Source organism: Astatotilapia calliptera, chromosome 18, assembly GCF_900246225.1.
Source record: "Astatotilapia calliptera chromosome 18, fAstCal1.2, whole genome shotgun sequence".
Taxonomy (NCBI): domain Eukaryota; kingdom Metazoa; phylum Chordata; class Actinopteri; order Cichliformes; family Cichlidae; genus Astatotilapia; species Astatotilapia calliptera.
The window spans coordinates 4,848,333-4,869,965 of NC_039319.1; the positions used below are offsets into that span (position 1 = coordinate 4,848,333).

General features: G+C 42.3%; 1 protein-coding gene across 3 annotated transcripts in view; it reads right to left on the minus strand.

Moving 5' to 3' along the window:
- LOC113010480 (solute carrier organic anion transporter family member 5A1-like) overlaps positions 1-21,633 on the minus strand; it is a 97,517-nt gene that overhangs the window by 40,652 nt on the left and 35,232 nt on the right. For 2 of the 3 annotated variants that reach the window (XM_026149553.1, XM_026149555.1), the window contains 5 exons: positions 18,425-18,623; positions 14,344-14,503; positions 12,151-12,395; positions 10,536-10,600; positions 5,404-9,931 (listed from right to left, as the gene is read on the minus strand). In XM_026149553.1, coding sequence (XP_026005338.1) covers positions 9,405-9,931; positions 10,536-10,600; positions 12,151-12,395; positions 14,344-14,503; positions 18,425-18,623 — 1,196 coding nt within the window. In that variant the 3' untranslated portion in view covers positions 5,404-9,404. Of the gene's footprint in view, positions 1-5,403; positions 9,932-10,535; positions 10,601-12,150; positions 12,396-14,343; positions 14,504-18,424; positions 18,624-21,633 lie in introns of those variants that run through there. The other variant, XM_026149554.1, reaches the window with a different exon arrangement.

Below are 21,633 nucleotides of genomic sequence, written 5' to 3' on the forward strand. Positions count from 1 at the left end.
TTTCCTGTTACAGCTGGTCTAGATGGAACTGATCTGATCTCCTTTATGTGCAGGTAGATATCCAGTGGGTTTGCTAAGGGTCACAGATGAGGGGCTGTGTGAGATGTTTAATGGGAAAGGAAATAAAACCATTGTTCCAGACCTGCAGCTAAGATACTCGAGTATCTTCAAATATGAAGCTGAGTATTACTTCCATACTTTCCTCCACTGCTGATGACCTTGTTACCTGCTGCTCCCTGTTAATGATCAGCCTCAGTTCTGATAGTAAACTGTTTGCTCTCGTTCTGTCAGGTTGTTGCTCAGTGACGTCTTGTTTTCATTTTCCTTCTTCTTCAAATGTGTCTTCCTTTAACTCTTTGCTTTTGTTTCTGCTTCAAACACCAAATGATACACGTGCTGCACCTCTGATGGTTTGTCAGAGAGCAGAACAATTTACATTACAGAGAATATTTTACAGTTGAACATAAACTTTCACTTTTTTCCTCTAAAGTGTGCTCACTGGTTTTTCCAGCTGCTGTGAGATGTTTCTGCCTGGCTGTAAAGATGGAAATAAACACAGATGGAAACACTGAGTCAGAGTGTTGCTGCTGGTTAGTCAGTATATTAACAGAACATGGTTCATAAAACTGCTCCTACAACTGTTTTTGAATCAGTTTTAAAGACACTTTATTGTTCTGTTTTTGTCTTTTGGCATTTCTGTGCTAATTTCTTGTTTTAATGGTGCTCTAATTTAAACTGATTTTTCCTATTTTAATACCTAAATAAATAATCATTTATTTTTTGTTCATTTGTCTAAATTCTGGGAAAAGAAAGAAGTTTGTATTTGTTTAAGATACAATGAAATCATATTTTGACATATTGGAAGATGACATGGAGCTGAAAAAATACTACAGGTATAAATGGAAACTACAGTTTATTTCTGTTATTTCCTGTGATAGTGTTTGTACACTCGCTCATGATAACTGTTCATTCAGCTGCTGTTTCTGTCTGCTGGACATCTTTAGCTTTCAGTAAGGATGCATTCATAGATCAGCACATCTTTTTGAACCACATTTCTTATGAGACTCAGAGTTTACATTTTGGAAATGTGGTGAGACCTGGGGTAGAAAGAGACTGAAGCTTCAACCTCGGCAGTTTTGTGTGTGTCTGAAGCAGAAAGATAAGAACTGTGTGGCCAACTCATCACACACATAATCCTGAATCAGAAAAACAGCATCAAGTGTTGTAATTGTTAAACACAGAAGTGTGATTTATATGTGGTTTTACTGATGGTTAACACAGTCGCACAAACACCTGAAACTGATCAAAATATAAAACAACATATTAAACATAAATATGTGCCAGTTACCAGAACTTATATGTGGTTTCACTGAGGTTTAATTATGCTCAGTTTATCAATACTCACTCATACAAAAGTTTGTTGTGTTTTATTGATTATTTGGCTTTAGGTTTTCCAGTTTTCCAGCTGCTGCTGTTTAATGTTTGCCTGGGAAAATAAATTTCAGTTAGTGTGGGAAGTTTGGTTAAGCTGGTGGAAAACAATACTGTTACACTGACCTTTTGGATAAGATTGTCTTACCTGTGGTTTCTCTGATGTGCACGACAAAACAGTCTCCAGGCAGCTCGAGTGCCCATTTAAAGGTTCCTGGTGGTACCAAGTGATTGAAGAGAGGATTGAAAAGCCATATTAGTTTATTGTAGATTGTAGTCAGTTGGCCAAGCTTGTAATGAAAAACGGTTCATTACTCGAAGCTTTCATCACAGTCCTCTTTGGTGACATCTGGTGGACAAATATATGAAGAGCAGCTTGAGTCTGCAGCTTATAATGAACTGCTTCATTATGATTGCCCACTCTGCAGAGCTGAAAGCTTGTGTTTGATGTCATGTGACAGTTCTGTGTGATATCGGGCTGATATGTTGCTTTGAACGTGAATTTTTGGGGGGTGAAAAAATTATGTTATCATCAATCAATCATGTGGTCAGAAGAATCTGTGCTTACCTTGCAGGAATGTTTTAAATTTACAGATTGGGAAGTTTTTATTCAGTCTTGATGCTTTGGTGGATGTTAGCTCATATGCAGTTTTTGTAAAGACATGATTATACCCCTTAAGCGTGCTAAAGTGTACCCTAACAATAAGCCATGGGTCACCAAATGCATCAAATCCTGTTCAAGGAAAAAGAGACAGGCTTTTAAAGAGGGGGCTGTTACTGACTTTCAGGCAGTCACCAAAGACTTGAAAATCGAGCTCTTGAAAGCAAAACAGATCTACAAAAACCTTCTTGAAAGCAAATTTGCTGCAAAAAATTTTGGGTCTGCCTGGACTTGTATGAAAACCATATCAGGGTTTCAAAATCCCCAGAGCAGCAGTCAGATCATTGTAGACGGTTTTAAGCCAGACAGAGATTTGAATATGCTTGATGCTCGTTTTAGTTCTTCTGAACTGAAACAGAAACTGAAAGATACTCAACACTTCATCACTGAACTCAGCGATGTCCAAAAGGCCTTTCATACAGTTAATGTGAACAAGAGCCAGGGCCCTGATAACATCAAATGGTTTCCACATGTAATGGTCTGCAAGAGGATGTAGCGAGCCATAGCCCCGTCCCCCAGGGCATGAAGCAGGCATGGAGGAGATCCAGGTCCCAGACATCCAGAGGCCTCAGAGTGCGAGAGCCCAAGGAGGACCACGGGAGGGGCATCCGTGCCACCCTCATGGGAAGGCCTGAGGATCCCCAGACGAGACGTCACCCAGTAGCCACAGAGCAGAAGCTAGAGGGGGCTGCACCGGCGTGCCTGCCGGCTCTGCCGGCAGCCAGCTGTGCCAGAGTGAACCGAGCTGCAGGCCCAGAGGCCGGAGGGGCCCTCTGCCGGAGGGCCCCCCGCACCCCGGAGGAGGCCTGACCGAGCAACAGGCGCCAGGCCCCGCCAGGTAGCCACCGGGAGTGAGCCGGTACATACCTGAATGCCCAGCCCATGACACCAAGAACCACCAATGCACCAACCCATCAGTCACCGGCAAGGAGTGTGGTGAGGGGAGACAGGCCTTGGAGGGCCTGGGAGTTCCCAGAGAGGTGGAGTCTAAGACCCGACCTGACATATAGACACAGACAAACAGGCACACACAGACACAAACATGCATTCCCACCCCCACGCACACATATACAAACACTCAGCACTCACCCAACGTAAGGGTTGATTTTCTCTGTTTCTTCTTTGATTCTTATCCAGAAACCTTGAATTATTGGACAGTCCCAAAAGATGTGTGAATCGTCTCCTATTCCCCCACATTTTCTCCAACAAAGTTCTGCATTGGCTTCCTTACAATATGAGGAGATAACAAGAGGCGTATTAAAAAAAATCTAATTTTAAATTTCCAGTCAAACTCTCTCCATAATTGACTACTTATTCCCTTGTGACAAGTTTTACACATCTCTTCCCATACATTATCAGTGATAATAATATTTAGTTCTAGTTTCCATTTCTCTTTAATATGGCCTGTATTTTAAGATCAAACTAATTTTAATATTAGATAAAAAAATAACCCAAGTAAGTAAAAAAGTGTTTTATAAATGATGATTTCGTTAGAAATCCAGAAATCACTCAAACAGAACCTGTCTGTCAAAGTGAAGCAGGCTAAAAGCTCAGAAAAACAAACATCACACCACGATGTAAAGACGCTCAAGAACACTTATGAGAACAATTACAAAGTTATTGGCATCTATTAGTCTGCAGATGTTTGTAAGGCTTTGGGGCTCCAGTGAACAACGGAGAGGTGAACTTTCCAAGAAGCTACCAGTGACTCATCCAGGTCACAAAAGAACCCAGAATAACATCTAAAGAACTGCAAACCACAGAAATCTAACATATAAGAAATGTATAAAACCACATGTGCTCAATGGGTTGTTTTTTATTGTTATTCTTCTGTGTTTCAATTCCTGTTAAGATAAACCAGCTGGAGGGAACGCGGCAGATAAACGACTGCAGACAGAAGAAGAAACACAAAGCAGCAGTTTCTGTAATTCTCTTTTATTAATTTTTTTCTTCACATTTTTATTGACAGAAGTCAAGTAACCAAGGCATCTGTAAACAGTGCACCCACAAATCTACATGTTGCCTCTCATCAGTGCGATCGTTCAGTCATTCAAAAACACTGTTTGGAAATAAATACAATACTGATTGTTTTTTTTCTTTAAAAAAAAAGAAGAAGAAGAAGAAGAAGGTAAAACCTACATCTGCCTGAAGGAGCTCGTAAAGATTCAGTCTTTGTCTGTAGTCACAGTCTGGAAATGATGCCACATATGAAGCAACACACGGAGGTAAACGACTCGATGTGGTAAAATCCTGAAGCCGGAGGATGAAATACTGACACCACCTGCACGGCTGGTTATGTGCGGCTAAAATGAGAAGTGAGAATTTCTGGACCTTTGAACCCCTTAAAAAGCTTTCAGCTTCATTATAAAGATTACAGAATATCTATCAGTGCATCAGGTGGTCCAGGTGTGTGATTAGGAGGCTTCCTGTGTGCCTCATTACAAGGTTTATTAAGCTGTACGACACCCAGAAAGCCACAAACTTCCTCCTAACAGCACTGCACCGCTGTCCAAAGACGACTGAAATGTTCCTTTATTACCATGAGCACAGACCCACTCCCACATGCATCACTGTGCTGCCCCAAAAGTAACAGGTTGACTAATCCGCCATGAAAAATAGTCCCCAATAAACGCACCTTTTCCTCCTGTTAAACAAAAACTTCCCATTTTCTTTTTGTGTGGTATCAAAAAGGGAAAAAAAGCCAGCCATCAAGAAATACTGGTGTCAGCAGTTCATCCCCCCAGTGTCGTTTGAGACGTGAAACAGCGCCGCCTGCAGCTAAACCGCAGCGCTGCATGGACAAACTGAAACAGCAGATGTTCTGGTTGTTAAATGTTAAACAGATGGACGAGCATCTCTAACACGACACAGACGGACACGGGTGAGATTTGTATTAGTTGTTCTCGCTGTACATGAAAATGGAATGATGTGCTGAAATTTGATTCTACTCTACTTTCTCTACTGGAATCGTGCGTCAAGTTTTCCTTCCATTTACTGAGAAGTGGTGCGTTTTCTTTTTTGTCCCAACGACGTTTCTTGTGTGTGATTATTGTCACTCTAACATTACAGAAACATGTTATTGCATCAGACATGAGCTCTAACCTGTTCAACCATGATAATCACTTTAATTAAAACAAGAATCTTTTTTAACATCACTGAACCCTTAAAGCTCACCAGTCAGTCATCAGCTCCAGCACGCGCCTCATCTTGAAATATTCTAGCTTGAATTTTATTTTTTATCCTATTGCTGCACAAGATGCACCGCGACTCTCTGAGGGGAACAAAATAGGAAGCACGTGTAAAACAATAATAATAATGATAATAATAATAATATTAATGTAGTAACTGTAAACAAAAACAAGGGTCGACTGATCGATTGTTTGTTGGCTGTTATGAGTTTCATGATAACCGTGTATTGACGATTACAATGAAGTGACAATACTGTGTCAATAATGCACATATAACGTAAACGTATAAGCAACTGTTCTCTTTTTACAGGTATGCCTAGACTTGCTCAAACCTTTGAGTTTAACTATTTTGAATTTTAAATTCTTTAAATCTAACCAAGGAAAAAGGGCAGACTAGCTTGGGTAAAAGAACGAAAGTTTAGGCACACAACGATGTGTGCCGCTGGTCAAGTTTCTGGGCTGCTTTTCCTCATAACAGCCATCCCTCATGATTTTCTCCATTTAAAGCAATGCATTGTCAGGGACTGTAACATCGAGTCCTTTTACTGAATCTTTGATGAATGCATAAAAATACAGCCCAAGTCGACCTGTTGGTATCTGTCTGAAGTCTTACTGCTTAAATAGCTGCTTTTATTACGTTTTTATTAGTTTGGTGAAAGAGGTTAAACGCCAGAAAACGGTTTAAAAATTGTCCTTCACCTGCTGGAGCTCAAACCGTGCAGCAAATGAAACAGGTGGCTTTAAATGAGTGTAAACTTTCTGGGGTTCAGGAGTGATGGTCAGGCATCTCATTTTAAAGTTTGCCCAGTTTGAATGCTCAGCATTAAATATCAGAGCTGCTTTTATCTGAGGTCTCAAAAGTAAAAACACCGGGACAAAATGAGGCACCAACCGTGCTGTCGACACACAAAAATACTGTTTTGGTTCTTGTTCTCTGTCTCGCATGTAACAAGTATTGATCGTCTTTCTCTTCGGTTGGTTTGGGACATGATGTGTGTGTCGGACGGCTGGTACACATCTGCCCAGCAGGTGTCCTCACAGGACAGCGATCGATGAAACTGCGCGTGTACAGTAAGAGCACATGTAACATCGAGCCTCCACGGGCATCGCACCTCGACATCCAAACACAGTGTTTTTGTGAGGTTTGAGTTTTCAGAGGGAAAAACAAACACGGATGTGTAACGAGCTGTAAACAGAGAGCCAAGAGGAAAGAAGCTCTGACACTGATCTAAATTTATATTTCTGTTCCTAAAGCTCAGAAATGCCCTCAAGGTTTCTAGACTGAGGAGAAAAGTTTTGGCCTGCAGCCACAGTGGAAGCAAATCCTCATCTAACTGTTTATGTACAAAACACAAACATGGCTTACATGGTGGTGCAGGTTCAAAAATATTTCCTTTGTAAATGTAATCTCTGGATTTAAAAGAATCCAAAAAATTTGGAGCAAAATTGTTTTCGGGATCAAAAAGTTTGTCCCATCACTGTGCGCACTGACAGTGTCCGACAAATGTTATTGATTTACTTTTACTAATACTATTCATTTATTGCAAAACTATTAAAACATTTTAGGAATTAAACTTGTTACTTTTTGAGCTTTCATCACTGTTAAGAATCACTTCAGTTCCACAGTTTGTTTAGTGTAAAGTAGAATTAAAAACATAAAAGTGATGGTGTTTATTTGCTTCCACTGGGCTGCTAAATCAAAAATTTAACTACTTTAACCACTAACTAATTTTAAAACAAGCTTTAAATATATGACTTAACTGTTACTTTTGAAATCAAAACAAACAAGAAAAAAAAGGTCTAATTTTTCTGTTATTGGGTTGTGTTTTCTTCAGATTGGTCATTTTTACTTATTTTTGTTGAGGCTTCTTGTTGAAAACTTTCCAAATACGGTGACTGCTTGCTTTTCAGTGCATTTAGTAGCAGTTGTGCAACTTTTCCTTCACAGAACACGATCAGAAAACGTCTACCAAAAAACGACTGCTGCTGAGTTTAATGTTATATTTTTTAAATGTCATAATAAATGGAGCAAAATTTATTCTGACCTTTAACGACTAAATCTGTTACACCAAACTGCCAAAAGAAAAAACAACGTCTGAGGTTCAAACTGGCGCTTCACGTCTTTTAAAGTCGAGCTGTTATCCTTACTTTAAATGTCTGCTGTTTTAATGGTGAATATTTAAGTGAGTGAGCTGGGAAGTCCCTACTATTGTCATCTCAGGCAACACCACTCTGGGTGTGAGACCAAAGCCCCACCCCCTCCTGCTCAAACCTACTGTTTGTGAGGGGCAGCCAACCAGAAGAAAGCAGGTTTAAAGCAGTGGTACTTTTTTTTTTCTATGCTCTTGCATTGACTCTAGATCAAGACCCTACGTTTGTTGTTAGTAATTGACAAAAGATGGTTTAGTGACAGGTGAAAACAGGATCAGGCCTGAAAATGTTTAAGAACCACTGGTGTAAAATATTAAAAGAGCTTGTTTGGGACAGTAGACGAATTGAGGGACTGAACAAAGGCCTGTATGAGTTAAAAGAGGATTATTTTAAACTGTGAGTCATGCAAAGCTACTCTAGTCGAGTCCAAGAGTAAAACAGTAGAGCTGGAAATGAGCCTAATTGGACTTGCACATTTGATAGGTTAAGCGTTTCGGTTTTTCATATTGCTAAAAACATCTTTGGGTTTCGGGGTTGAACAAAAAAATTTGAGCTCAGAAAAACTGTTGATTTACATTGTTTGACTTTTTTTTTAGATCAAAGAAAACGATCATTAGCTGCACTCCATCAGGAATCTGTGACCTTTTCTCTACTTTCTCAATAAACAACCTAACCATTCTGCAAACTGATGCCTTATTTTCTTATTTTTTCCTCACTTGGCTGCGACTTACACCTATCAAACGCAACACACATCACATTCTGGCAGACGAGCAGGTCATTACCCATAATACACCAGGACTAGTGTTTCATATTAAACCATCAAGGTGCATTCATACAGTTTCCATCTGCAGACGCCGCTTTCATTTCTGGAGCAGACAAAGGGAACAGATGACTACACTATGACCTCTACGTGATGGTCGACTACTCGCCATCCTACATGTTGAGTACAAATGTTAGAGTTGCTGTTAGTAAAGTGGACGGAAGTCACTGAGCCTGAAATGTAGTCCGTTTCTTTCCTCGTTCTTCCAGTCGTTTATTCGGAGAATCCGCCGCTGGCTCGCCGGGAATGTGGTCAGGAGGAAAATGCCGATCCTCTTTTTTTTTTTTTTCTTCCCAGGTTAAGCTGCTTATCACAGGGTGCCAGTCGGAGGCTCGGATGTATGGATGCATTGTATGGAGCTGGAAAAAGCCAAAACAATCCGACTTTCAGCAGTAATACTGCGTGTCATTGTGTCAGGGGAGCAACAAAAGGCCTTGCATCGAAGAGGAAGGCATTCTGTGCATGCCAAGCTGCTTAGCCCAGTGACCTGTTGGGTTTTTTCTTTTTAAAAAAAAAAGATTTTAAAAAAGGACGCTGTTTTTCACATAGCACCATGCCATCGGTTTCCAGTTCTTTAACGGTTGTGTGTCACATTTCCAAAGGTTTTTCTTTTTTTTCCAGTGAAAGCGCTGATACAAGAACAAAAATGGCTCAAAAGAAAATCGCAAATGAGGATGAAGCACGCAGACGTGAGGCGACGGTGAAGCTGAAGGGAGAGGTTAGCGAAGCTGAGGTATCTGTTCAGGTGACTCCTACAAGGTGACCAGTCTGTGTGTGAGGGGCTTCCAGTGTGTTTTGTACTATTAATGTGAGGATCGTGGTGACAGAAGGCACACATTGCCAAGGTGGAGTGTGGAGGTGGGGGCTTATAAGCGATGAACTGTCTTCCATCTCAAAGGAAACCAAGCTTCCATTTGCATTTCAATGAACCGAGCAGAGATTTCCACCTGGTCTGGACAAAGTGGAGGTCTACCTGAAGGTTTTCGGTCCACGTAGTTTACCAGTGTTTCACCAGCTAATCAGAGATTTGAGATGCGAGCGGGACATCCGTGTTGTGACTGGTGTTCCTGACAGCGGCTAAAAACCCAGCTGACTGGAGAAACAAGATGTCAGTGGAAGAGACCTGCCTCGTCGCCTGGCCCCGATCTGGAGCTCAGACTCGGACTGAGACGTGTTCCAGTGATTGGGCAGGTGCGGGGCTGGGCGCCGCTGCGGGTGAAGGTGCAGCCGCGGCTGCCGGAGGAGGAGTTATTGCTTTCAGCTCCTGGCCGGGGCAGCTCTGGGTGCTAACGCCACGGTTCAGGGTGCCGGCGCGCGGCGGTGCATTAGCAGGCAGAGCGTTGGGGTCGGTTCGAGGGATATTTACGGGACAGGATCGGGTGCGGGCGTGGCCCTTGTGGCCGCCGGGGTGGCAGACGAGGCTGCCCACGGTGTCGACGGGCGACAGGTGGCGCTTGAGCCAGCGCTCTACCCGCTCCTCTTTGTACTTAATGGAGTACCAGGTGAGGAAGATGAAGAAGAAGCCAAGGAACTTGAGGCTAGCAGCGAGGCCGAAGTACACGAAGCGCAGAGAAGTGACGTCGTACTCCCAGCAGGAGCCGTGGACGCCGCAGTCCTGCTGCCACAACATGCAGGTGGTGTCGATGACGGCCCCGAAATAAATGGGAGTCGGGATGTAGGCTGAGTAAAAAAAGAGAAGAAGAAGAAATCAGGCGGGGCAAAGAACGAGAGAGTGGACAGAAAAGGAGATGGAAAGAGCAGAAAGAAAGAAAAAAACGATGACATGGAAGAGAAAACAGGGAAAGAAGAGGTCAAGGGAGGTAAAAAAAACAAACTAAACAAAAAAAAAACCCAGAACAGACGTGAGCTCTCAGCTGTCTCATTGAGGTGAGACACTAATAAAGCTGCAGGAGCTGCTGTGAGAAACTGCAGCACAAGATGAGAAGTGCCATCCTGGATTTCATAAATTTCATAATCCTCACCACCTGATTAACCCCAAACACAGTTTCTAACTGTCCTCTAAATAACTTACACTGACAGCAGCTCCCTGAACATGCATCAAATATAATTCACCTCCTTTGACTCCTCCTTATTCAGGATAACTGCCACTTTTTAAAAATCTGTAAAACATCTCGTGAGTCAGGAGGCACCGAGTGTTTACAAGCAGTGAGCCCATCTCTCCATCGAGCTCCACAAATAACACTGCTGATATTCTGCTTTTCTATTTAATTTCATGGCAAAATAAAACAAGACGAGCAGCTCTGTGCTTTCCGGTTCTACTCACCGAGAGTCCTGAGGAGGACAAACTGCATTCCCAGAGCGAACGGCCGCTCCTGCTCCGCTACAGACCTGCAACACACAGACAGGTGACTGAGGAAGGCAGAAACAGAGGATGATAGAACCAAATAAAGCAACTGCCTAAGCTAATGTTAAATATTACAGTTGAATCGCTAAAATTAAGTGTTTGTTCAATGAAAATTGAAATTTTAAGTGTTTGTTCAGTGATAACAACACACAACTCTGTGTTTCCGTGAATATAGATTTATTTCCAAGCATCGTGCCTGCATCTAAAACATTTCTGAGACCACACACAGTCAAACTTCACAACTCGAATAAATATTCACCATCCATGCCTGTTGTGCAACCTCTTGGTCTGTAATATGCAATAAAATCCTCCAAAGAAACGAAAAGCTTCACGGCCATATTTATGAAAAATAAAACGGTTAATTCTTAAAAAAAAAAAGCAAAAGTAAAAATGAACCAAATGGATGGGAACTGATCTGTGGACTTGGCTAAGAGTGTTTTCACCACAGACGGCACATAACCATGTTTATGTTTACAGCTTTTTTCAAGCATTAGCCAAATTACCTTTAATCTTAGTGGGTTACAGGGACATTAAAAGGGCGGGGATTCACCAGTCGACTCTGATAAAACTCTAAAGTTTGCTGACTCTGCACACAGACGTCACCATGTTTGGATGAGAGCAGGAGAGCTTTGTTATCAGATAAAGATAACAAGACTGATGCCGGCAGACTTGATCAGCTTAGACGTGATTCAGCAACAATTCTGCTCATTCACAACAAATATCTGTGTTTTTGGCTTTATTATGTTCATCTTACTTGACTGTCCTACTGCGTGATACAAATCTACTTAACAAAGACCCACTTATCCATTTTTAAATCGAAAATGGCCCCATGCCTGAATCCTTTAATGATGTTAACATTTTTATTTGTCGAATGTTCAGAAATATCTATCAAATACATACATTTCCATCAGACAAATCAGTTCAAAGACTTTGTGGGAATTGAGTTGATAAAGTTTGGAAATCACAGTTTGATAGTACTGCCACTTGGATGAAAGAAGAAATGTTCACGTTCAAATTCATCGTCACATCATCAGTCTAATAAGAGATGCCCAGACCTCTCCAGCTGATCTGGGAAGAATACTGAGGCATTCCCAAGCCAGCACTATCCCAGTACTATCCCAGGGGTCTTCTCCCAATGGGAAATGCCCAAAACACCTCACCTAGGAGGCGCTCGTGAGGCATCCTGTTCATATGCCTAAACCATCTCAACTGGCTCCTTGCAGGCCAGCTGTCCATAAGGTAAGAGAGGGAATGTAGATCAACCAGTAAGTCAACAGTGTCGCCTTTACTCTCACAGTTTGTCTACAGTCAGTAAAGTTTCTTCAACTTTTCCACCACTTTTGATTATTTTTGAAAACTCATTTCCTACAAAAATAGAAAATTGTTTCTTTTTTTCTCAGAAAGGTGATAAGAACACCTGGTCTGCAGAGAGGCAGTTACCGGTACTTAAAAACCAAAGAGGCTGACGACTTTTAGTTGGAACAAAACATTGACATCCCATCCTCCTCACAGTGAGTGATTCATAAAGGCGTACCTGAGGGTGACAATGATGGCGGAGGGCTGAGCGCAAGCAGTGATGAGCGTGACGATGAAGAGAAAGATGAGGAAGGGGATGAGCGTATTGCAGGTGCGGTCGCACTTCCCCGATACGGCGTAGCCGTTCTCGTTCAGGTAGGTCTTGACGATGACGAGCTGCAGCTGGTTGCTGCCCTGACTGCCAGTCGACGGCGTGATGACCTGCCGGCTCTGAACGCAGGCGCAGTCGGAGTAGTTTCGGATCTGGAGGGCAAATGAAGATACGTATGGAAGTTTAGATACATGGTTCATAATGTTATTACTTTAGACATTAATGTAACTGCTAAAAAGAAGTGAGAATGTCTTTAGCACTGGGAAAATAAAGGCCTTTTATTACTCTTTCAAACCTATCCGAGTGCCTCCGTCTAATAATGACGACATGGCCTACAGAGGGCAGATCCAGCATCTGCTGACTCAAACAAAAACCTTGATCTTAATGTTATAGAAAGTCCAAAAAAGGTAGACAGAGCCCCATCTACAACAGGGTAAAGCTGAGAACATAACGAGCTTTCAGTTCCTTGGTCTCTATGCCTCTGGGGACCTGACATGGTCTCTATATACTTCCTGATAAGCAACAACAATGCCTCCACTGCCTGAGGAGATTGAAAAGACTCCATCTGGACAGCTTCTACCACTGCACGGTAACATCTTGCACAACAGCTTGGTACAATCACTGCACCTGCAGCAGTTAGTGAAACCAACAGAGCGTCCTGTTGGCACCCGCTACATGCCGTTAAAGACTGCTACCTGAAACGCTTTACCTTGCATGCGTGTAACATGAACTATGACCCCACTCCCCCTTTCAACATTGATCCCCCACTGAGTGTGAAACAGTACCAGTGTCTCACACTGTAAGGCTCAGGAACAGATTTTTTTGTTCCCGGCCTGTAAATCTGTCTCTCCAATCATGTGCACCATAAGCACTGAACTCAGTCACACACTGTAACACACATAATCACTGGATCAGAACCTGCCACACTCTGACACTTTATCAGTAACAACAGATTACCTATAAGTCACTAATCTGCTATTTTATTTTCTTTATATTAATCTACATGATTTTTTTTATTTATTTTATCCGCTTTTATATCATTTTATGTTTTTGCTTTTCTATTATGTTACTGTGTCGTGTCATTACTGTGTTGTGTTGCGCTGCACCTACATATTAATACTGCATATATCATTGTGTTGGCTTTGCTTGTATAATAACAACAAAATGAATTAAACGGAACTTTTTGGTAACATTTTGCTTCTTTTGCCAAAATTATTAAAATCTTCTGGTTTTTGGCCTTGAAATCACACATATACAACGCCAGGACAGTGTCCAGGTTACTACTACCCCGTAGTGTTTACAAGTTCAAACAAGTTAAACTGAGGATCCTTTTAAAATGAATATTGAGGGAAAAGCACATCTAAACTAAGACCTTCTTCCATCTCACTTCGAAATAATTTATAAAGTAACAGTTAAGTTCAAGAACACTGTCTAAATGCAATTATTAATTTGAAAAGAACAGAAAAATAGAATTTCTACATCAGTTAATATACCAAATTAGAACCTGTTTCTAATTTTAAAAAGAAGCTGAATGGTTTAAAGAAGCTAACCCAGCAAACATGACTGTTTGAGAACATCACCAAACTCCATCACAGTTCAGAGGTTGTTGCCAGTAAAAATGACATACGTGACCTTTAGTTTGTGCTAGTTTGATTAAATTTGGACCAATGCTGTAGGTGGAGTAGCAATTCTGCTATGAGCTTATTGATCCTTTAATTTAATTCAGTTTTATTTATGTAGCGCTAAATCACAACAACACGCTTTATATTTTAAGGTAAATTGCTAAAATAATACAGAAAAAAAATCCCAGTTAACATGAGCGAGCACTTGGTGACAGTGGGAAGGAAAAACTCCCTTTTAACAGGAAGTATTCTCCAGGAGGAACCGGGCTCAGGGGGGTGCGGCCATCTGCCGCGACCTGCCTGTGGATGAGAGGACGGAGCTGCATGAGCTGAAAATAGCAACAGTCAAGCTGAGAAAACCACGTGCCGTGGGCAGAAAATAGTGAAACAAAACATTTAAAATACATCTTAGACTGAATTGAAGATGTTTTAGTGTCAACATTTAAAAAAATAAGACACAGGTATCGTGGCCTCTTACCCCAGTGCTGTCGTTGGCCACGCTGCCACAGCCAGCTAGGCAGGGGTTAAAATATGTGATGCCATCAGAGCCGCAGACCGGAGCGTACTCGTGGATTTTACAGCCGCAGTTCACATTACAGCCTCCGGTCAGGTTCCTCTGCGTCATAGTGAGTGTAGGTCTGAAGGGAGAAAACAGAACCTTTTTAATTAGACAGTTATTTTCCTTTAAAGCTATTCCACTTCTGAGTGTTCAACACTGAAAACAAATTAATCCCAGCACTTAGTGGCATTAAGTCAAATTCAGTCTGTTAACAGGCGACATCATTACACTAAACACTGTGTAAAAGCTCATTTCTTGCTCGCATTGATCCGCATAGTGACTGCTTGTCTAACACATTACTGATAAGCAGCATCAAAGTAAAGCTCAGGCTGATGGAAAAGTCATCACAGCTTTTCAATGAGCACTTTCGGTACATTTCTCCATTATTTTATTTAGTAATGATGACACTGCGTGAGGAAAAAGTTACAAATCTTCTTCAGAGAAATCTGACAGATAAAGAAATTCACTGAACACTCAGACGATTTGACGTGTTTGGGAAAAGCCAAAAAGAAAAACTAGAATTCTTAAGTTATGGGCAAAACAAGCTGTTTTCAGGTCACAGTGGCCTTGGTCCTAGACGTAGAAAAACGAATCATTTCTTCTTTCCTTCGTCCATGTAAAGGTTTGTGCCAAGCTGGCACGTCCTGATCTATTTTGTTCACAACAAGTTAAGCAGTAGGGTTGGATGGACGCAGCTGTCATCAAAACACAACAGACGAACAAGAGGAAAAAGCAGAGAGAGGACGAGGAAAAGGAGACAGAAGGGAGGGAATCGAAAAGAATTAAACATGAAGAGTGGAGGGCGAAAGCGACAGACAGACTCACAGAGGGAAATAAAAAAAGACCAGAGGGACAAACGAGAGAGAAAACAGAGAGGGCACGCAGCCAAAGATCCTCTCTTCCAAGCTGTCCTTGGACATTTTCCACGGTTGCCATGTAATCGCTCTCAGGGACGCTTTGTGCAAAAGAAAACGCCTCCGTTCACTGGCTCGTTATCTGTTATCCTGCACTCATCCGAACATTCGCTTCCTCCCTGACATGAGCCACAGATGGGGTGATGAAAACTACCACCTACTCGGTCAGACCGGGAAATGATTAAACAGGAGAAAGGCCACGCTGCAGTCGGCAAACGGATGTCTGCGGTTTAAGGGAAAGAGTCAGGATTCCAAGTTTACATCTGGAAGGAGAAGCAAAAGAACGACACCAGGGGAGGTGCTGAAAAAAACAACTAAGGGCTGTCAGGTTGATGAAACTGCAGACTTGAATGGAGCAGATCTGGCCAAAAACTTGTGCCGCCTCTAAAAACATGACTAAAAATGAACTTCAGAACTGTGTGGGATGATTGCAGGGGAAAAGATGTTTTATTATGGCTTCATGTCAAAGATTTGAGTTTGTTCGGTTTACAGCAGCTATAACATTTTAAGAAAATTAGCCAAATATTTTATTCTGAAGGATAAAATCTCTTTTTTTCCTATTATGTTGTCAACAAATAAACCTGCTGCTAATTGTCTTCAGTAACCATCTAGCTGTTATAAAGGCTATATAGTTATAAAGCTGGAGGATATGCCCACCAAGGTTTCCTAGTAAATAAATAAATAACAGCCAAGAAGTTATTCTGTTTCTCTGAATAAGAATAATGCTAAAAAATGCAGTACAGGAAATGAACAGATAATAACGCTGAGAAACCAACACATTCCTGAGGTTCATGAGGTTTTTTCTACCTTTTTTAATGGAAGAGTTTTGACTTTTTGTATGTCAGATAAAACAAGCTCTTTGAAAATGTCACCTGGAAAACCGTGAAGCCAATTTTTTCTGACATTTTCTAAATTTTTAAGATCGAACAAACAGACCAGTTTGGAGCAGACGTCACTGATACGTCAGTCGGGTGACAGGAAACAATTAGAAGAAAAGAAATAGGGGAAAACTTTCTGCTTCATGTGATTGTAGGTAACAAATGTATTTTTGTGTCACTGGAAGTCAGTACTGAAATAGCTGCAGATGCCCTTTACAGTGAAAAGCAGAGGTTTATGGTTACAGTCTGTTATAAGTGACAAACTGGGCTGAATGAAATCATTCAGAGAGCATTTCACAATCAGCCAGCCCTCCAGGTTTGGTTGATCATCTTTAAGACACATGAAGGCACCATTTCATTACAGTACCATGTCAGCAACATTAGCAAACAAGCAAACTAAACTATTTATAGCCTGCTTACAACACCAGCCACTGTCAGTGCAAGCAGCAGGGCCTATAATGATATTATAACCACGATGTACTTTTCAGTCTGGACACCGACTGAGTTAATGCTGCTTTCTATCTCAAGTGCAAAGTTGGAAGTATAACTGCTGAACTTTGTGTTCACTGTTCACACAGTATTTGCAGCTAGGCAAAAAAGTCTTATACAAAGAACCGACTGGATTCTATCAGTGAACGTGCTACAGCTGTATTATTAGACTGAGAAAAAATATATACACTGTGCTGTACTCAGGCGCTGCACTGATGGCTGAATGGCTCCATCTTCAGAGCAAGTCACCGCCCGTTTTTCCAAATCCGACCTATAACCTGTGAGGTACAAGGAAGGCAGCATAAGCCTTCGGATCACGTGACATCGCCATTGTTTTCTGGCAGAGGTCTTAAACATCTGTTAGTCTTAAAGACGTTTCTAGGATCCACTCTGGTCCAAGTGACAAATGCTAGTGCCACCGACTATGCGTGCATCCTTCAGTTGGACGTTACGTGAACTGTAACAGGAATGATGACCCGTGCAGGGCGTCTGTGACTCTCCGTGTCTGTGACTAAGTTTCATGCCTGCCTTACAGGGGAACCATTCACAGATCCAGAAAATCCATCGCCCACCTCTTGTACAGATGTACTTTTGGTCTTTGCCTCTAGCAACAGGCAGTACATCAGTCCTTTACACAAATATCGGCCAACAAAACGCTGTAATAAATGTCCTGGACATGACTTCAAAGTGCAAGAATGCACGTTGCAAGAGCTTTGTCTGCTTGTAGGCTGGTGTTTGGATGTTTAGTTTTTCCGCCACACAGAAAAACTTTGTCACAAAATGTCTTGTGTTGTTATCAGTGTGTTTTCACACTGCGCTGTTTAGTCTGTTTAAATCAAACTCTGGGCTGTTTTTTCCTCTCGGTGCGGTTCACAGATGCAGGTGTGAACACAGTCATCACTCTGGTGCTGATGAAAACATCCACAGAGATCCTTTGGAGGAGGTCTCAGTCATGTCTTAACAAACTTCAGAGCAATTTGTTTAGGGATGTGAACGTGAGCCAAGCCAACTTTGAGCTAAACACCTCCTGTACCTCCAAAAGTTGATTCTGTTCATCTGTTCGTTCCCACAAAACGCTACGTTCTATGGAGTTTGTTCTGTGTGAAAAGAAACCAAATCATGGGGAAAATCTACACGTTTACAAACTCATCGACTGATTTGGACCAAAGTAAATAAACAGTGTGTGAAATCAAATCAAAGCCCACCAGAATCCAGAGACCTCACTGCATTTTAAGACTTTGTATTATCCAGGTAGGGAGGATGCTGCCTCTCATGTTTTTGAGGCTCGAAGATGATGCTCATAAAAACAGGGCCGAGGTCAACATTACACAAAGTTGGACACGAAATAAGGCTGAGAAAAGTGGCAGGAACAGATTACATGTGTTTAAACGACCAGATGAACTATTTGGCTGACTTCACTCTTTCAGCCGCTTTCATTACTCAGTTTCTTTAACCCTCCTCCTCAGTCAGTCTGATTTTCTTTTACTTCTGTCTGTTTATTCTTAGCTTCGTCTTTGTCTCCTCCATCCTTTGAGTGTTTCTCTACATCCTCCACAACCACATCACTGCAGGAACAGCACACACAGACCCAGTGTAAAGACTCAATTCAGACATGAATGAAGTGGCATTGACGCCGAAGTGACGTCGGTCTTCCTCGTCAGCTGTGATGCAGCACGACCCACCACCTCCCCGGGTTTCACCCGCCCAGCTTCTCCTTACCCGGTGGTGTAGGGGATGTTGATCCCTCCGAGGTTGATGCTCTCGCAGCCCACGATGAACAGCGTGGAGAAGCAGAGCAGGGACACGCCGCTGCAGATCATGGCCAGCTTGGCCGACTCGCGAGCGCCCAGCTTTAGCTTCTTAATGATGTAGCCGCCCAGGACGATCCCCACGCCGGCACTGGGTACAATAATCACACCTGAAGAGACAAAGACAAGCAAACAGAAATAATCAAATGTGGAAAAAAGTCTTACCCGTACCTCTCAGGATCAGCAGATTACAATAACTTGCAGCCACAGAAACTTTTACCTTTATACTATGAAAAGTTTATAATGAGGCAAATGGAGGTGGGGCCTCACAGCTTCATCAATACAGGAGATAACAAAGTAACAAAGACTCTTTTCTATTATGGGATTTTTCAAAGCTTCAATACCAAAACGGCAGCAATTCAAGATCTGTGACAAAGAGGAACAGACAAATGAACTGGGACTCTGTCTGTTGACCTGCTTTCTGATAATTCACTGGAGGAAAAAAGGGGTCGTATTATACGGAGCCCCCCAGGGGACATGGGAGAAAAAAAATTAGGGAGGAAAAAAAATTAGGGAGGAAAAAAAAAATTAGGGAGAAAAAAAAAATTAAGACGGACTTTTGCGAGAGCTCGCAAAAGTATTGCGAGCTCTCGCAAAAGTTTTAGCCGCATTCTTCGGAGGCCGCCAGCTCGAGGCACGATGTGCCGGGAAAGCGGTGTTCCTCCCGGCTGTAGTAGGTCTCGACTTCCCGTTAGCTTCGAGCTAGTGGCCGCCAGCTCGAAGCCGACCGGGAGGTCGAGGCACGATGTGCCGGGAAAGCGGTGTTCCTCCCGGCTGTAGTAGGTCTCGACTTCCCGTTAGCTTCGAGCTAGTGGCCGCCAGCTCGAAGCCGACCGGGAGGTCGAGGCACGATGTGCCGGGAAAGCGGTGTTCCTCCCGGCTGTAGTAGGTCTCGACCTCCCGTTAGCTTCGAGCTAGTGGGTGTCAGATCTCCAAAAACGTCGGAGCACTTTTGCAAATATGTGATGTCTTGTAAACCGAGCAGGTATCTGACGTTTACACAACTACATTCACGCCTCAAAATATCTTAAAAGTGTATTTTGTGACCCAGAAAGAGTAATATTACAACTAAGTAGCTGCCGCCATTGTTGGAGTTTTGCGAGATCTCGCAATACTTTTGCGAGATCTCGCAATACTTTTGCGAGATCTCGCAATACTTTTGCGAGATCTCGCAATACTTTTGCGAGATCTCGCAATACTTTTGCGAGATCTCGCAATACTTTTGCGAGATCTCGCAATACTTTTGCGAGATCTCGCAATACTTTTGCGAGATCTCGCAAAAGTCCGTCTTAATTTTTTTTTCTCCCTAATTTTTTTTTTCCTCCCTAATTTTTTTTTTCCTCCCTAATTTTTTTTCTCCCATGTCCCCTGGGGGGCTCCGTAGCCTTTAAAGAAACTGCAATATTTGTCTTTGAAATTTTACTTCATATTTGAGTCTTTGAGGACGCTGCGTGTTGCAGACTCATTAGCCATAAAAACTAGACGTGGTAATTCAGTTTGGTTGTGCTGCTTTTCTGCCACCAAGTGGCCATAAATTCACCAGGGTAATGAAGTCAATATAAACTAATCCTGTAGCAATTAAACCTGCGGCTGCACATTGTGGGGAATTCACTTTTTCTTTTTACCGTGTGTGCGTTTCAGAGTATGACGCACTGCACTTTGTTTCTATAGTTACAATGCGTTTGATGAGGCGGGTAAATTATCTGGACTAAGGGCCAGAGATGATTTTCTCTGTGAGAAAAGCATATGTTTATCGTTCAAGCCTCAGCTCGCTTTCAAGCTGGACTTTCACAGATCAAATCGGCGGCACACTGTGTAGCTGTGGCCACTGCAGCTATCGCTTTCTCTTCAATGAGATCCTAAAGAAAACGCAGCGATCACAACAACATCCGCCTCCGGGCAGCCTTGCATTGCCATGACAGCACACATTTATAGTGTGGGTAGCCTCGGAGGGAGTGAAGCCTCTAACCCAAGCAGAGATGCTCTCTTCACTCAGTAGGTGTTAGATAATGTGTCCTGTGCAGCTGTCTGTCCTCTCAGCTTGGAAGATGGAGTCTAACGGAGGAAGCTTCTGTCTCAGAGTAGCGGCTCCATGCTTTTTTTAACTCTATATCACGAACCCAACAACACATAAAAAACACTGCTGTTGCAAGTTGTAATTAGTTGGTATGTGTAATATATCACGTGTGCATTCCTGTTAAATGGGAATTATAACAGGAAAAAGTCCATAAAGGTATGTAGTTCCCGAGGGTAAAAGCCCAGCCGTTAGCCTCAGGGAGTCCCCAGATCTGTTCAGTCCTAAGTGACTGTCATTAAAAGCTCACCACACTGTCTGGTTCTCTGTAAGCAATGCTTCCTCCTTAATGAAACCTGCCCTACGTTCAAGATTGTTCTAGAAATGTTAAACACAATGCCAGCATGACTAAAGACACGTGGATTACAGACTGACTGGCCATTTAAATCCAAAACCAAGCATCAAAATCTCAGAAGCCGATATGTGCAAGTGCCACAAAACTGCAGTTCCTCTAAAGGCCACTTGAGGCAGGCTCCTAAAGAAAGTAACGTCCAACGCAGTGTCTGATAACAAAATCAGTTTGGGGCTCTAAGAACAGTTTCAAGTGATCAGTGGGTGAATTTTCTGTTTCTTTCTTGATGATCGCAGGTTTAAAGCTAAAAGAAGTGTGGCTACACAACATCAACATGCTTTCACTAAAGCTTTAAAGTACAGAAGACACTAAACTGCAAAAACCGAGTATGATTTTTTTTCCACAGTTGAGGACAAAACACTAAACTGTGGATTTAACTCTAAAGACGTGGGCACAAAATTATATCCTACACTTTATCTTACTTATTCTGCTGAATGAGGGAAGGGAAAGCGCCGTAACTCCAGGCTGGTGGGGGCTCCTGCTTTGCTCTACCCACTCAGGCCCCTTAAAGTGAACAGCTGTGGATACCAAATTGGGGTCCTGGGACCTTCACAAACTCTTGAGCAGGTTCCCAAGAAATAATTTTATTTCACTCACCGGAGGATGGCATATTCTGAAAATATATATGAGTGGCAGTTCTAATCACAGGCTTCACAGCCCACTCCGCCTACAGCTGAGACAGTTATGCAACTCA